This window comes from Carya illinoinensis, chromosome 3 (assembly GCF_018687715.1).
Source record: "Carya illinoinensis cultivar Pawnee chromosome 3, C.illinoinensisPawnee_v1, whole genome shotgun sequence".
In the NCBI taxonomy this organism is placed as follows: Eukaryota; Viridiplantae; Streptophyta; class Magnoliopsida; order Fagales; family Juglandaceae; genus Carya; species Carya illinoinensis.
In genome coordinates, this window is record NC_056754.1 from 49942074 (window position 1) to 49959871 (window position 17798).

Sequence of the window (17798 nt, forward strand, 5' to 3'; positions counted from 1 at the left end):
TTTGCTCATTGGAGATTCTGGTGTTAGAGAATTTTGTCTTCTTCTTAGATTTGTTGTAAGTTTTAAGTGTCATTTTATTTCATTCTTATAGCTAATCAAATTTTTTATAATAGAAGTGATTGTTTGGTATATATATTTGTGTTTGTTGTAAGTTTAAGCTATAAATTTATTTTCACAAATAACTCATATAGGCTAATAATTTACTTGTAAATTTAGTGAGTAATTACTAAATTTACTTGTGTCAGATAACTTCTCCCCATAGTATTGTGAATGTTCAAAAACTGACAGGCAGTTTTTTGGATGCATAAAAAATGAATGTGCATCCAAAAATGTCAATTCCATGAAAGTTAGCATCTTTATGCTGTTGTTTATCTAGTTAAAAATAAAAATAAAAAGTATTTAACAAATAAAAAAATAATAATTATAGAAATATAAATAACAAAAAGTAATAATATTTTATTATTATAGAGAATATAATAACTAATTTAATATAGACTTCAAATTTTAAGTGATTAATTAAAAATAAAAATATTATATATTAATTAAATTTTAAAGATGAGGATGAATAATGTAATATCAATGCTCGCGACAGGTTGTAACTCTCCGCCCCCGCCCCATTCAGGACCGGATCGTTACGGAATATGTTGATATAAAATATTCCACGTAAACTTGTTCTGATTTTCTCTGTCTCCACGTGTACTCCACCAAAGTCGCGTTTCTTCCCAGACCCACTCGTCCTAGCTCATAAATTTATTTATTTATGATAACAAAGCTCATAAAAAACTTACAATAATGGGAAATTGGGTGAAAATGCCCCCTCTCCACTCCACGGTGAACTTATCCTCATCAAACTACTCATGAATGTATTTTTTGTCTGTGAATCTCGTCACCATGTCGAAATTGAATCTGTGACAGTGTGGATTAGATTATCCCCTTTGCCACTCTTTGATTCTCTCCGTCATTGTCTCTACCTGTTTCAGCCTTTTCTCTTTTGTGGACTCCAACCGTTTGAATAAGTGCCTCAAAGAGTCAAAAACGAAAAGAACAAAAAAAAAAAAAAAAAAAAATGATACCAAAGCCACTGCGAACGTTAGGCACCGGCGCTGCTATCATTCTTGGTGGAATACTAACTCTTAATCTTGCTTCCTCCGCTACTATCAGAGCGATTCGTCTCACCAACGAAGCAAAACGGGTAAACTCAAAAGCGACGTCCCCTTGCTCTGAAGTTGTATTCTTTTTTTTTTTTTTTCCTTGTGGCTCTTTGGCTTGTCTTTTGCCGAGTCCTATTTTTTAATCGGCGGGTTTTGGTGCAGAGAAAGATCGCATTGCCTTGTGGCGTTTGCAGAGGCAAAGGGTTTTATATATGCAAATTGTGCAAAGGAAATGCCACCATAAGTTGGTCGCCTTTGTATGACCCTGTTGCCATCAACCCTTGCCTTTGCCCTACTTGCGATGGAAACAGGTTGGTCTATGATTTTTCTTTTATTTTCTGCCTTTTCATATATTTTCTTACTCTTTTTTTAAGCTCATTTTCAAGTTCTTGCCATTTAATATCCTTTATGCTTTGTTTGGATGCTGAGATTTTTTCTGAGAATTGAACCGAGGGAAAAGGAAAATATTTGGATAGTTAACCCTTTAGTTGTGTTTGCCCACACACACAAAAAATAAAAATAAAAATAAAAGAAAAGAAAGAAAGAAAGAAAAACCTTTATTTTCATTCAACATTTCTCTTAAACCAAGTAACAGCTGATGAAACAAACACAATATGCGTTAGTGAAATTTGCTAAAAATTTTATTTTGGTATGCAAATTGGAACGATGAAGCTCTAGTTTCTTTTTTCAAACCCCGCCTGTTTGCCTACAAGGCATGATATTCCTCAAAAAAAAAAAAAAAAAAAAAAAAATCCCAATTGATTTGATAGCACGTTTTGAGAAAGTGTTAAGTTTTTGAGTTGCTATCATGTGAGGCTTATGCGTTGTTTCCACAATTTTCTGCTTCACAGGGTACAGCGTTGTCTTAATTGTCTAGGGAAGGGCTATGATTGACATGCTTGAGAGGCAGTCTAGAATTTTGCGAGTGAGTTGTATTTGCTGTACGTTGGAGACCACATTTTGCGTTACATTCAGTTGCATTTCAGCTCATACTTCTTTCTACCAATCATTGGTGCTTCAACTTGATTTCTATGAGTCATGTTACCAATTATTCATCAGATAATTGTGTCATGTTGTCCCCAAGTAACCCTAGCCTTGAACATCTTCTCGTCGTTGTATCTTTTATACGTGTCTCAAGCTCCCAGTTATAGAGAATACTTTTGGATTTGGTATATGATGTGATTGCATTTACTGATATATGCGCAAGCTATGTTTCTGAAGAATACCAAGGCATGGATCACAATAGATGTGGAAGTGAATTGAGCAAAACTTTGCCTCCTCGATTCCTTTTACCCAAAAAGAAGCGATTGGGCTAAGTTCTACTTAATGAAGAACGTGCCAGGGTTCGGATAGGCTCAATGTTTGTCTTGATTGGAATGCAGCATTTGATTGCACACAATGTTAATGATTGTGGCCATGATATAATTCATAAATTCTATAGCAATATAACGAGTTTTGAGTAAACTGCAAGCGTGAACAAGTTGGTATTGTTTGCTGAAAGAAATATATGGAATGATGATCTTGGTCAAGAAATGAAAGTGATAACTCAAGACTGTTTTCAACTCTCTACTTTTGAAATTTTTAGATCATCATTGGAACAAGTCATGGATTTTCTGACTAATTATTGTTGCACAGATGACTAACACAAGGGGGGTGAATTGAGTTGTATTTAAAAAGAATAACAATTATAAATTAAATATACAATATAAAATATAAACAAAATACGAAACAGTAATAAATATAAAGAGTAAGGGTAAGAGAGAAGTAAACTCAGTATGTTAACGAGGTTCGGCCCCACTGCCTATGTCCTCGCCTCAAGCTACCCCTTGAGGATTTTTAAATTCACTATTCAACCTCCTTCAAGTGGAGATAGAAACCTATTATACCTTTGAACAACACCGCTACAAAGGATCCGTGTAGAACACCCTCTACACTTGCAATCACCTTACACGTGGTCATTTAACTTTTTCCTGTGTAGAACACTTTCTACACGTACAAGGGTTATACACACCCTTTTACTGATACAAGATGATGTGATGACCCGCTTTTAAGTGTATTTTCGCTGAAGTATTTGTTTTTATTTAATTAATATACTAGTTATTTTATTTTAATGTATTTGCGTTTTTAAAATTGGGTTTTAATTTAATTTAATTTATTTGAGGTTGTGTTTTATTTCTTTAAGCTGTTTAGTGGTTTTAATCTTTTTGGCGGTTTGTTTCGTTTTCCCGGAGTGAGGATTGGACCTCATCTCTTTTCACATCTTTTTCCCTTTTTTCTCTTTTTCCCTTTTTCTTTTTCCATTCTTTTTCCTTTTTCCTTCTTTTCTTTTTCTTCTTTTTCTTTTTCTCTCTCCTCTCTCCCCGATTCGGACCCCCCCGAACTCTCTCTCTCTCTCTCCTCCCTCTCCCTCACGCCGGCGCCACCTTCTCTCTACCTTACCGCCGCCGTCCGGCCACCAACCGGACCCCCACCGGTCCCATTCTCTTCCTCTCCCTCCGGTGCACCACCCCTCCAAAACCCACCCCCAACCGGCCGGCCATTTGGCCGGAAAAAGCTTCCAAAGGGCGCACGGATTTCACTCCGATCCGCCGCCGTCGCTCCACCTCCGGCCACCATTTCTTCACCACTTCATCACCAGCCTCTTGCCGTCCTAACCCACCCATTTCCGGCCTCTAACGACCACCGGAGCAGCTCCCACGAGCTTGTTTTCCGATTTGCCATTTTCGGCCATTTCCGGCCATTCCGCCGCCACCCACGACCGTCCGTCACTTCCAATAGCTTCACAACCACCTCTAGACCATTCCCTATCAATCTCGTGTCCTAGGTTGTCCCCGTTCAAAAGTGGGTTTTTCGGACCCACGGCCACAGTGAAATTTCACTGTGACGTTGCTGTTTTTCCGCCGTTTGCAACGCCGAAAGCTTTCTAAAAATACCATATAGCGCTGTAAGTATTTTCCAAACCCTATTTTCAGATTTTAATATATATCGCTCATTCAATTTATTTACTGTTGTTGGTTGTTGATTCCGAACTGAGTCCGAGGAGTTTCGGGGGTCGGATGGATGGAGGACGGAGTTGTCTGTTTTATTGATTTATGTTGGTTGGTTATTTTAGTATGCATTGTTATGACATTACATGGTGCATGCACGTGTGTTGTGGGATTTGTGTGAAAAGCCTGTGTATTGGCGTGAGTGGTTTTACGGGTGCGTGTGTATCACGAGCCCAAGCCGGGATGGGTTATTATCTCGGTGGAGCTCCTCTGGTCACTCGGGAACGGAATAAACTGAGTGATGTCCCCTGAGTTGTCGAGAGAGATGACGGGAGCGGGGCTAGGGGATGCTTGGCTACGAACGCGCCGGGCGCGGAACCGGGCATCGCCCTACTCACCGACTCCGTGGCCCTTCGCTGGCGAGGGCTAGAGGATGCTTGGCTACGCACGCGCGGGGCACGGAACTGGGCATCGCTCGTTAGGTGTCATATGCGTAGTGGTACTCTACGGTGTGACACTGGAGCCAGGGTGTGCGGATGACCCCTAGGGGAGGTCATGGTGCATACGGTTAAAATTGGATAATGGTTTATGAGGCCAAATGGGACTTTTGGCGTGGGCCAGATGGACTTCTGGCGAGATATTGGGCCGGATGGACTTCCGGCGAGATATTGGGCCAAATGGACTTTTGGCGGCCAAATGTGACTTTTGGCGTGTTTTTGGAAAGGATATGCTTTCGGGCCAAATGGGTTTTTGGCGTGTGTGGAAAACTTGGGTTTTTGGTGGGCTTGTGCATGGGGCATGTTTCATGCATATTGTTTGAGTCCTATGTGTTTTTATCTGGTAGTGTTTGGGTTTACTTACCTGCGGTACCATTCGTGGTTCCGTAGCTTTTGGTGCAGAGTTGGAGGACGAAGAGGAGGAGGCTGAGCCCGAGGATGCGGCTCCGCCGGGTTGCTGATGCTATCTTTATATTTGTTTAAAACTGTATTCGTGTTTTGTAATATTTATCTATGTATGTTTTAAACAGCTTGTATTAAGTTAAGAAAAGAAATTCTGGTACTTAGTTATGACTTTCGTTATCCGCTGCGTGTTTCTTTTTACACATCTGTTGCCTTGCACACACTCGGCACCCGTCGATGGGATGGTGACCCGGGTTGTCACCATCCGGACGTCTCAATTTCCCCCTGTTCGGGCGTGGGAATTTGGGGGCGTCACAGATAATGGGTAGGTTATCAGAAAACACTTCTCAATGAGTGAAATAAGAACAATACAGCGCAAACTATATCTCTCAAAATGAACAAGGATTAAGGCTCAATGCTTAAAGAAGAGAGAATGAAAGTTTTGAATGAATGTTGTATGCTCTTGGTATTGTAAATGTGAAGCTTTCAAATGATCTATTTATAGGCATATGAGACTTCATATTCAAATTTAAAAAGATTCAGATGTCAAAAACAACATCATTTACTTTTTCAAAAAAATCAAATCTAATATTTTATTTTTGGCATATGACAAAAGGTGCACACTTTCCTTTTCAAAAAATTCAAACATAATCTTTTACTTTTTGCATATGACAAAAGGAACACACTTTCCTTTTCAAAAAATTCAAACCTAATTTTTTACTTTTTGCATATGACAAAAGGAGCACACTTTCCTTTTCAAAAAAATTCAAACCTAATTTTTTACTTTTTGTATATGACAAAAGGAGCACACTTTACTTTTCAAATTTTTCAAACAAAAATATCTACCTTTTGCATAAGTAAAAAAAAATCAATCACTTTTGAAAATATTCAAATAAAACATGCACACGTGAAAGATGACAATCAATCATCTTTAATATTTTCAAAATTCAACCATTTAATCAAGACATGCACATGTAAAAGATGACAATTAATCATCTTTTAAAATTTTCAAATTTAATTTTCAAAAATATTCATGCACATGTGGAAAATATATTTTAATGCTTTATGATCAAAAATTAATTTTGAGCATTAATCCTAATTTCGAATTTTGAAGAGATTTACAACATTACTTTATAATTTTAATGTGAACTTGTTCCCTTCTTGCTCATGCTTGTTTCCTTGATGTGCTTAATTTCATTGTGTAGACAACTTGAGCTTGAAACTTCTTTATTCTTTGAATTCATTTGTTATCATCAAAATCCATATGTAAATATATAATTACACAAAACTTGAAATCTTGGGTTCAACAATCTCCCCCTTTTTGATGATGACAAATACTTGATAGAACCTGAAACCTGTATTAATACTTAAGCTCCCCCTGAGAATGTGTGTTAGTTTTTCAAGTAAAAGTATAAATATAATTCCAAGCATATATAATAAGTTTAGCAATTCAAACAATGTTAATGTTCTAGTATAACACTTCTCCCCCTTTTGGCATCATTAAAAAGGATCCGCAACAAGTAAATGGACCTGAAGAAAACGGTGTGTTAGTAGACAATGTAGATAGTTAAAAAAAATAAATAAATAAATTTCATCCGTCCGTGACCCGACAAGTACGGCTGGAGATTTGAAAAAATCGCCTGATGTTGTTGACAAACAAGATTGAAGGTTCCGAGTTTCTAAAAAATGTCATTTTTACCGATCGGGAAAAAATACACTACTCTTTGATTTGGATGATAGCTTGTCTTGTTCTTTATGCTATCTCTATAAAATCAGTCTTGAAGTTCATCCAATCCGCATCAAGTTTTCTTCTCATTTCTATAACTCATCTGCATTCCTTCAACATTTTCGTTTTAAGCCTTCTATTCTTTTCTCAATGGCTCGTTCTTCTAACATTTCTCTAGATCCATCCATGAGGCATTCTGCATCTCAACCTCTTGTCCTTTCTGCAGCTGCCATTGGTGCCATGTTGCAGCAAGAAAATAATAATCTGACTAATAAGTCAGATTCTGATGCTATTTATGACTTGGTGAGTCTTGGAACTCGCTACTCTTCTTCTATTGTTGCTTTTTCTCAACGGCTACAAGTCAAAAATTAGGAAGTTGAAAAGCTCAAAGAACAAATTGTTGTACTTCGACGAATTGTTCAAGAGTCTCACACAAGGGAATGAATCATTTGGCAGAAGAATAAATAGTTGAAATCTTTATTAGATTCTTCATTCTGCTTGCCGGTTCCCATGAATAAGAATGACATGATATTGTATAGGGGTGTCAAATCGTGTTAACGGGACGTGTTCGTGTCGTGTCAAATCGTGTTAACGGGTCATATAAGTCAACCCTAACCCGACCCGTTAAGCTTATCGTGTCAAAATCTCAAACCCTAATATGACCCATTAACATAACGGGTCGTGTCGTGTCAACCCGTTTTGACCCATTAATAAATATTACGAAATATGTTTTTTTTTATAAGTAAACAAATAAATTAAGAAAATATTACGAAATAGGTTAATACGACACAATACAACTCATTTTAATCTATTTATATAAATGGGTTGAATAGGCCTGAAATTAATATTTTTAACCTGATTAAATTTAGCATAATTTTATATAAATGTTAAAATTACAATATCTATAAAAATTATAAAACTAATTATAAGTCCAAAACTACAATCCAAATAATAAAAATATCGAAATTGAAATTCTAACAATTTTATTTTTAGATATAAGGGTATAATTGTAAATTTAACTTTCATAACGAGTCAAAACGGGTTAACCCGTTATCAACCCGTTAAGCAATCGTGTCTTAACGGGTCAACCCGTTTTGACCCGAACCCATTAAGGCTAAACCCTAACCCGCTATTATCGTGTTGTGTTCGTGTTAGGTTAACAGGTCGTGTGACATATTGCCACCCCTAATATTGTATGAAGAGAATGAGCGTTTCAAACATAAGGCTAAGAATCTCAAGTTTATGTAAAAGTATTTAAAAAATCTATCTCTATTTTTATTGACTCTGGTCTATCTTTTAAGAGATATTCATAGCATGTATCATACCTATTTATCTTTTGATCATACATAATCTATCTTCTGATAAAGGCTTTGTGAAAATATATACTAACTGATCGTGTGTGTTTGTGAACTCTAGTACTATATCACTTTTTTGCACATGATTTCGAAAAAAATGATATCTTATTTCAATATGCTTAGTTCTAGAATGTTGTATTGGGTTCTTTGAAAGATTTATAGCACTTGTATTATCACATTTGATTGGAATGTGATTATACATGAGTTTAAAATCTTCAAGTTGTTGCTTCATGTAGAGAACTTGAGCACAACAACTACCCGTAATAATATATTCTACCTCAGCAGTAGATAGTGCAACAGAATTTTATTTTTTACTAAACCAGAAAACTAATGCATGAACTAAGAAATGGCATGCTCCACTAGTGCTTTTTTGATCTATTTTACAGCCAGCATAATCTGCATCTGTGTAGTTGATTAGATCGAAAGATGTGTGCTTAGGGTACCATAACCCTAGGTTAATTGTACCACTAAGATATCTAAAAATGCACTTAACTGCAATTAAATGTGATTGTTTTGGAGATGATTGAAAGCGTGCACATAAGTACACACTAAACATAATATCTGGTCTACTGGCTGTTAAATATAATAAGCTACCAATCATATCTCGATATATCTTCGAGTCAACGGGCTTACCGGATTCATCTTTATCAAGTTTAGTTGATGGGCTCATTGGTGTTCTAATTTCCTTAGCATTTTCCATCCTAAACTTCTTCAGTAATTCCTTAATATATTTTGATTGATTGATGAATGTCCCACTTTTTGCTTGCTTGATTTGCAATCCGAGAAAGAATGTAAGTTCTCCCATCATGCTCATCTCAAATTCTTCCTGCATAGTCTTAGCAAAAACTTGACACATATTTTCATTAGTAGCATCGAATATTATATCATCAACATAAATCTGAATCAAAAAAATATCATCATTTTCATATTTAATGAAAAAGAGTTGTGTCGATTTTTCCTCTTGAAAAACTTTTTTCAATTAAGAAACCACTGAATCTCTCGTACCAAGCTCTAGGAGTTTGTTTAAGTCCATATAGTGCTTTTGTGAGTTTGAAAACATGATTTGGGGAAATATGATTTTCAAAACCTGGAGGTTACTCAACATATACCTCTTCATTTATAAAACCATTTAAGAAAGCACTTTTAACATCCATTTGAAAAAATTTAAAATCTTTATAACAAGCATATGCAAGTAGTATTCGAGTAGCTTCTAATCTTGCGACTGGTGCATATGTCTCATCATAATCGATTCCTTCTTCTTGATTAAAACCTTGGACTACAAGTCGAGCCTTATTTTTAGTAATGACTCTGAACTCATATTTCTTGTTTCTAAAAATCCATTTTGTTCCAATAATAGTATGATTTTTGGGTCTAGAAACAAGTATCCAAACATCATTTCTTTCAAATTGATTCAACTCTTCTTGCATAGCTAGAATCCAAGATTCATCAAGAAGTGCGTCATCAATATTTTTGGGTTCAATCGGAGATAGAAAAGCAGTATGATTGCAAATATTTCTAAGAGATGATCGAATACTTACACCTCGTGAAAGTTCTCACAAAATTTGTTCCACTGGATGATCTTTCACAAATTTCCACTGTTTGGTTGCATATTGTATTAAATTTTGATGATCTTTCGTGATGGCTCCATGTTGAACTTCCTCTATTGTTTTCTCTTTGTTGAGATTGAGACTTTTCGTGTTATTTATACCTCCTGTTTCTTCATCAATAGATTTGTTGGAGAGTGAAGAATTAGATTCATCAAATACTACATGCATAGATTCTTGTACAGTCAAAGTCTTTTTATTGAATACTCTATAAGCTTTACTATTAGTAGAATACCCGAGAAAGATACTTTCATCAGATTTTGCATCAAACTTGCCTAAATTATCCCTGTCATTCAAAATAAAACATTTGCATCCAAATATATGAAAGTAACAAATGTTGGATTTTTTCTCATTCCAAAGCTCATAGGGGATTTTATCTAACTTCAACCTTAACATAACTCTATTTATAACATAACATGCAGTACTTACTGCTTCGGCCCAAAAATAACTAGGCAAGTTGTTCTCATTGAGCATTGTTCTTGCCATTTCTTGAAGAGATCTATTTTTCCTCTCTACTACTCCATTTTGTTGAGGAGTTCGAGGAGCAGAAAAATTATGCACAAAACCATTTTCATCACAAAATGTTTCAATATTTTTATTAACAAACTCTTTTCCCCTATCACTTCGGATACTTGAAATAGTATAGCCATTTTTATTTTAAATTCTCTTGCATAACTTGGTAAAGGCATTATGTGCCTCATCTTTATGAGCAAGAAAGATGACTCAATTATATCTAGAGAAATCATCAACAATAACAAATGCATAATATTTTCCTCCTAGACTTGCAACTCTATTTGGTCCAAAAAGATCCATGTGTATCAGTTGCAATGGTCTAGTGGTAGAAATATGTTTCTTGGTTTTAAAAAAAGTTTTTGTTTGTTTACCAAATTGGCATGCATCACAAATTTTATTTTTAAGAAAATTTATTTTTGGTAAACCTCTCACAAGATCATTTTTTGAAAGTTTGGAAATAAGTTCCATGTTGGCATGACCTAATCTTTTATGTCATAGCCAACTAGTTTCATTTTGAGCTAAAAAGCAAATAACATCTTGTGAGGTAATTTCTTCAAAATCGATTGTATAAACATTATTGTTTCTAAAAACAATAAAACAAATATTACAATCATGATCATTCAAAATAATGCACTTATCCATTTTGAAAATAACTGTAAATCCTTTATCACATAATTGACTTATACTCAAAAGATTATGTTTTAGACCTTCAACAAGTAGAACATCTTCAATTATGAGAGAAGATTCATTACCAATTTTACCTATTCCCACGATCTTCCCTTTCGAGTTGTCTCCAAATGTCACGTGTCCTTCTTTTTTAAATCTAAGATCAAAGAACTTAGTCTTGTTTCTCGTCATGTGTCTTGAACATCCACTATCTAAAAACCACTTGTTTTTGCTTGTGGATGACTTCATGCATACCTATAACAACAATTAAAATGATTTTTCTTGGTACCCAAGTTCTTTAGGTCCTTTATTTATTAATATTAGAAGAAACAAAATTTTTAGGTACCCATATAGCCCTAATAGTCATTGTATGATTTCTTTTAATAGGACAAGTATGATAATTATGACCATTTCTATTACAGAAATTGTAAATAGCATGTGACATATATGAAAAACTTGAATAATTATAATAATAATTTTTTTTGACAAAATTATTTTTATGAAAAGAATTTTGATTATTGATTTTTGATGTACAAGGATTATCAAAGAAATTTTTATAAAGTTTGTATTTTTGTTTTAGCATATATCCCAAACCTGCCTTATCAAAAACATATCTTTGACTACCAAGAAGTTTTTCAAAATTTCTTTTTCCATTCGTAAAGTTTTCAACAATATTTTCTAAATCGATTTTCTTCTTATTAAATTCAAGATTTTCATCTTTCAAAATGATTCTTTCTTTTCTTAAAATATCAATTTCATTTGTTAAAGAAGAATTTTTCTTTTTCAAAGCAGTATATTTGGTATCCAATTTTTCAAATTCCTCATAAACCTCTTCTAAAACATTTTGCAATTCTTCATATGAAAGATTTTCAATATTATCAAGATTTGTTACCTCAATGTCATCTTTAGCCATAAGACAAAGATTTGCTGATTCTTCATTGCTTGCTTTACTATCTGAGCTACTTGAATCATCATGCCATGTAGCTTTCATTGCTTTCTTACTCTTGTTTCGATCTTTCTTTAGCAGATGACAATCTTGTTTGATATGACCAGGCTTATTACATTTATAACAAATTAAAGTGTCATTTTTACCTGAATCTTTCTTGGAAAACTTTTTGAAGGATTTCCTCGGAGGAGTTTTATTTTTCTTTAAGAACCTCAAAAATCTTCTTGTTATCAACGCAACTTCTTCATCCTTATCTTCATTTTCCTCATCTTCATCACTTTCACTTTCATGAGGAACAGTTTTAAGTGCTAAGCTCTTCTTTGGCTTTACTTCTTCTTCTCATCTTTTCAATGTGTACTCATGGGTGATAAGTGACCCGATGAGTTCATTGATTTCGAGCTTCTTGAGGTCTCTAACTTCAAGAATTGCTATAACTTTTGATTCCCAACGTTTTAGTAAAGAGTTGAGAATTTTTTTTACTATCTCCACTTTAGAATAAACTTTGCCAAGAGCTGTAAAGCTGTTTATGATGTTAGTAAAACGAGTATGCATACTAGAAATAGATTCATCATCATTCATCTTAAACATTTCATATTCATGAGTAATAATACAAATTTTTGATTCATTGACTTGCGAAGTTATTTCATAAGTTACTTCCAAGTTATCCCAAATTTCCTTTGCCGTAGCGCAATTCATTATTCTATTAAACTCATTTCCATTAAGAGCATTATATAATAAATTCATAACAGTTAAATTTAAAGTATAAAATCTATCGTCTTCACGATCAAACTCTTCTTCTTCCTTTTTGACCTTTACTCCATCAACCACTTTTGTTGGAATATAAGATCCATTTACAATACATTTTCAGATTTCTCTATCTTGAGCCTGAAAAAATATTCTCATTCTAATTTTCCAGAATGAGTAATTATCTCCACAAAAGAGTGGAGGCCGACTGCTAGATTGACCTTCACCAAATGAAGCTGCAATATTAGCTATAAGATCTTAACTCAAAAGATAGTTAATCTTATAATAGAGCTCTTAGCTCTGATACTAATCGTTACTGATCATAGGCCGCACCTATGTCACCTAACAATTGTACCTACCAGACTAGCCGGCCACCGTCTCTACCGGTGTACCGTCACTCATAGTCGGAGAGTCTTGCTTCGGTGACATAGTCACAAGTGAGAGTTCCCATGAGTGATCTGCCTGTATGAACAGTACAGGTCAACTAGCTCTGATACCAATTGTTGCCCAGATGACTAACATAAGAGGGGGGGTGAATTGAGTTGTATTTAAAAAAAATAACAACTATAAATCAAATATACAATATAAAATATAAACAAAATATGAAACAGTAATAAATATAAAGAGTAAGGGTAAGAGAGAAGCAAACTCAATATGTTAACAAGGTTCGGCCCCACTGTCTACGTCCTCGCCTCAAGCTACCCCTTGAGGATCTCCAAATTCACTATTCAACCTCCTTCAGGTGGAGATAGAAACCTATTATACCTTTGAATAACACCGCTACAAAGGATCCGTGTAGAACACCCTTTACACTTACAATCACTTTACACGTGGTGATTTAACTTTTCCCTATGTAGAACACTTTCTACACGCTACACACCCTTTTACTGATACAAGAGCTGATAGTGGGTAAGTTATCAGAAAATACTCATCAATGAGTGAAATAAGAACAATACAGCGCAAACTATATCTCTCAAAATGAACAAGGATTAAGGCTCAATATTTAGAGAAGAGAGAATGAAAGTTTTGAATGAATGTTATATGCTCTTGGTGTTGTGAATGTGAAGCTCTCAAATGATCTATTTATAGACATATGAGACTTCATATTCAAATTTAAAAAGATTCACATGTCAAAGACAACATCATTCACTTTTTCAAAAAAATCAAACCTAATATTTTACTTTTGGCATATGACAAAAGGAGTACACTTTCCTTTTCAAAAAATTCAAACATAATCTTTTACTTTTTGCATATGACAAAAGGAACACACTTTCCTTTTCAAAAAATTCAAACTTAATTTTTTACTTTTTGTATATGACAAAAGGAGCACACTTTCCTTTTCAAAAAAATCCAAACCTAATCTTTTACTTTTTGTATATGACAAAAGGAGCACATTTTACTTTTCAAAATTTTCAAACAAAAACATCTACCTTTTGCATAAGTAAAAAAAAACATCAATCACTTTTGAAAATATTCAAATAAAACATGCACATGTGAAAGATGACAGTCAATCATCTTTAATATTTTCAAAGTTCAACCCTTTAATCAAGGCATGCACATGTAAAAGATGACAATCAATCACCTTTCAAAATTTTCAAATTTAATTTTCAAAAATATTTATGCATATGTGGAAAATGTATTTTAATGCTTTATGATCAAATATTAATTTTGAGCATTAATCCTAATTTCGAATTTTGAAGAGATTTACAACATTACTCTATAATTTTAATGTGAACTTATTCCCTTCTTGCTCATGCTTGTTTCCTTGATGTGCTTGACTCTATTGTGTAGACAACTTGAGTTTGAGACTTCTTTATTCTTTGAATTTATTTGTTATCATCAAAATATATGTATAAATATATAATTACACAAAACTTAAAATCTTGGATTCAACAATTATCATCATTTGTGTTTGCAATGGTAGGAAAAGCTGGTTTTGTAGGGTCTGTGGGAATTATCATTACACTCCCAACACTACAACAAATACAGCCTATTGCCGCCAATAGTTTTTGCAGCAATTGTGGAAAAAATTGCAGGTAATGACCTTTAAGCCACAGAAAATGACCGCCACAGCTTTGCCAATAATGAATTGCCAATTTAACTACCTATTTTGGCAATCTTATGAATTGACGAAAATGATGGTCTATCTTGGCAATTTATGCCGTTGGCATAAGACATTTAGTTTGTCAGTAATACACCAAACAATCCTCCCAATCTCGAACACTAAACTCATTTCCTAGAATGCAACCTTGCCACTAATATGCTATCTCATCAATTCATAACTTGGGTATTGATGTTTTACCACAGATATAGGTTGTCCGTAATAGAAGGGTGTTGGGAACTTATGTCGCCAACGAAATGTAAATTTGGCAACTTGTATGACTCACAACTTCTTACTTGCGATGAGGTTAGGAAAGTAAGCACCGACTTCAATTGGCATTTCGTACAACTTGATTTCCTTGTAATACGTTAGTATTGGCAACTATGTGTTATGGAAAATAATTTTTAGCAGTAAATTTGGCTCATCAAGTTTGCCTTATAGCTGTTAACCTATATGGTCCAGATCATGAATTATTGGCAATTCAGCAAAGCCAAAAATATCCTTTATTGGCCATCTCATTCTTCGCTATAGCTCAATTGATTTGCAGCTTGCATTTACGTATATATTCCAAATACAACTACCTGCATTGTATTGCCAGTATTGAATGGTCCTGATGACCAATTGTTGCCAATAATCCTCATTTCCCAGAAAACCTCTCCATGTATTTGGAGTACTGGGAGATTTACCTGGCCGGCGTAGCAACAATGCATTTCAACCTACCAATATATACCTTATCTGTTTTTCCAGTACTACACTACAATTCCATATATCTGTATTTTATAAATATATATTATTGGTAAATTGTAGTACTAAGTGGATGATCCCCCCTTAGCCGCGCGCAGTACTACCTTTCCAAAATATCCATCAGATAAATCAAGATTTCAGTTTTACATATTACATTCCCATGGCAAAGAACAGAAAACAATTTGCCCTGAAATTACTAATCATGTATTTAATATATCACTTAGTTCTCCATTGGACATACAATATCCATCCAAATGCACCCTGGTCATCCGTGTGAACATATCCAAGAAACATAAACCCATTTTGTAAAACTATGATCATATCAACACATAGATCAACACCAGTCTCATAAATTTAATGATGATGCCAAAATTGGCATCCTGTTCCATCTGACATGCCCAACCAACAGAAATGTTATATGAGTCCCATATCTATGTCCCAAAACATAACTATTACATATCAATAATATATATTTATCAAGCTTCTAATCTCTTTCCTGGTCAAATGGATCTGTGGGGATCTTCACTCAAAAAAGCAACACCTCCATTTGTCCACATAGATGGCAAGGCTGGGCCCTCATTGTGTCTTGGTTTGACTGCCTGTTCATGTTAGCATCAAACTTTTCTCCCGCTGCCAGGCTTCAGCCTCCCTGCACATATGCATTTTGCATAGCCTCATCATAATCCGAAACATGTGAGTTGGGTTACTTCCATCCTAGGTGAGCTGAGAAATTATGTGCAGAATGACAATATTGTGGGATTACTGGTTACCCTATAACATCATGCAACAATCTGCACTCAACAACCACCACTTGGTAGTATTTTTATCCATCGCATGCAGACAAATTCTGTTAATCTAAAGAACTATATCAAGAGTGGAGGGAATACAAAACCCAAACAATTTAACTATTTTACTTGTAGCATTAGGGAAATCCTACACAATGAGGCATCAGATAAATTCCTAAGTAGCAAGGCTGATAAACCACAGAGAAGCAAAATAAATTTCCATCAGTTTTTAATCCAATCTAGGTAATCATTAATCATTTGTACTCTCAGCCACCAATTGCATGTATTTTTAACCAATCAGCCCAACTATTTAGTTGATCTAAACCATTGACAGTTCGAGTGGATATCCAAATTCACTCAAACTGTCAATGCTTATAGGGTTAACTTTGGGGGGGGGGGGGAATCTCTCTGAATATGTGTCTGAAATAATGAATATTAACATCATGAAGCATTGGGAGTAAATTGCATACCTTAGTCAAGCTTTTTTGTGTGAAATGCATGGCAGCAACCGTTGGCACATTGTCAACCTATATACTATGCTGACTGTTAAACTAGACACAATGTAGAGACTGCCACCACATCCATATATGTGCATCATCAAAAGAAAGGACCAAAAGACATTAGTACTTCACGAATATAAGCAACTTGTTACTTCAACTACGACTTTCCAAAAAGATCAGTCAGCTGGGCAACAAAAAAGCCACACATTAACCGGATGCCTAGGCATCCATGTTAGTCTCCTGATGAGACTCTCTTTGATTGCATTCCAGGTCAGCTACACGATTGTTCATCGTACTCTGGTAGTCTTTAAACTGATTCTTGAAACTATGCAACTCATCTCTTAGCACCTCTAACTGGCTCTTGTACATATGTGCTTCATTCTTGTTCCTTTCATTCTCTTCAACAATCCTAACATAGTCCCTATTCTTGCGCAATGCTATTGAAGCCTCAGGTATAACCGAGTGTCCAAGTCCTGTTGCATATCCTGCTTTATATCCTAAAACCTCCTTGAAAGCTGCATTGCACTTCTCATTGTTGTTTTCAGTATTCACCTCAGTCTCATCCAATCGCTCAAGCATTAGTTTCTACATCCATGTGCCCAAGGGTAACACCATTAATGCCAGGCAACACTTACTTTAAGCCTAACCTTTAAAAAATCGACTCAACAGCAACTAGATAAACACTTACGTAGTTCTGTTCTGCTTGGCCAGTTATAAAGCATCCCTTCTTTCTTGACCAATGAACTTCTCTGTAAAACTGTATCAAGTTTGGGTCTTCTTCATTCTGCAACCATCAACACATTAGTTAGTTAGTTAGTGTGGATAAAATCGATTATGTCTTGTTACTTGAATCAGAAATTCAAGTAGACGTACCATTTCCTCCAATATTCGTACGAATGGCTTTCTCCCTCCTGTATGGTTGACATTTTGTTTCTGCCTATTTTTCTGGTTTCTCTTTGACATTTTCTGTGGGGCATTGACAGTCAAGAGATAATGATCTATTGCATTAAACTATTATTCAGTTTCTTTAGTAGCCTGAAAATTTCTGATATAGTTTTCCCTCTTATAAATAATAGT

The 17798-nt window shown here is 34.9% G+C and overlaps 2 protein-coding genes across 3 annotated transcripts; one reads left to right on the plus strand and one right to left on the minus strand.

Annotated features, from left to right (window-relative positions):
• Positions 1 to 622: 622 nt before the first annotated feature.
• Positions 623 to 2615, plus strand: LOC122305105 (protein BUNDLE SHEATH DEFECTIVE 2, chloroplastic). 2 transcript variants are annotated; one of them, XM_043117430.1, is made up of 3 exons: positions 623 to 1192; positions 1314 to 1462; positions 2373 to 2615. In XM_043117430.1, exons 1-3 carry the CDS (start codon positions 1067 to 1069, stop codon positions 2395 to 2397), a joined length of 300 nt encoding a protein of 99 aa, XP_042973364.1. In that variant the 5' UTR covers positions 623 to 1066; the 3' UTR covers positions 2398 to 2615. The 2 variants fall into 2 exon arrangements, with proteins under 2 accessions (XP_042973364.1, XP_042973363.1); XM_043117429.1 differs by lacking the exon at positions 2373 to 2615 and adding an exon at positions 2003 to 2323 and having other exon boundaries at positions 639 to 1192.
• Positions 2616 to 16696: 14081 nt separating this feature from the next.
• LOC122305834 lies at positions 16697 to 17513 on the minus strand. The gene is made up of 2 exons (XM_043118361.1): positions 17410 to 17513; positions 16697 to 17306 (listed from the first exon to the last, which is right to left on the minus strand). Exon 2 carries the CDS (start codon positions 17298 to 17300, stop codon positions 16941 to 16943), a length of 360 nt encoding a protein of 119 aa, XP_042974295.1. The 5' UTR covers positions 17301 to 17306; positions 17410 to 17513; the 3' UTR covers positions 16697 to 16940.
• Positions 17514 to 17798: the final 285 nt, after the last annotated feature.

What these genes read in the sequence shown, in the direction of transcription:
- LOC122305834 (XM_043118361.1), bottom strand. Translation starts at nt 17,300, where the DNA reads ATGCTTGAGCGATTGGATGAGACTGAGGTGAATACTGAAAACAACAAT.
- LOC122305105 (XM_043117429.1), top strand. Translation starts at nt 1,067, where the DNA reads ATGATACCAAAGCCACTGCGAACGTTAGGCACCGGCGCTGCTATCATT. An exon ending in TCACCAACGAAGCAAAACGG is followed by an intron (nt 1,193 to 1,313) that starts GTAAACTCAAAA and finishes GTTTTGGTGCAG; the next exon opens with AGAAAGATCGCATTGCCTTG. An exon ending in CCTACTTGCGATGGAAACAG is followed by an intron (nt 1,463 to 2,002) that starts GTTGGTCTATGA and finishes TCTGCTTCACAG; the next exon opens with GGTACAGCGTTGTCTTAATT.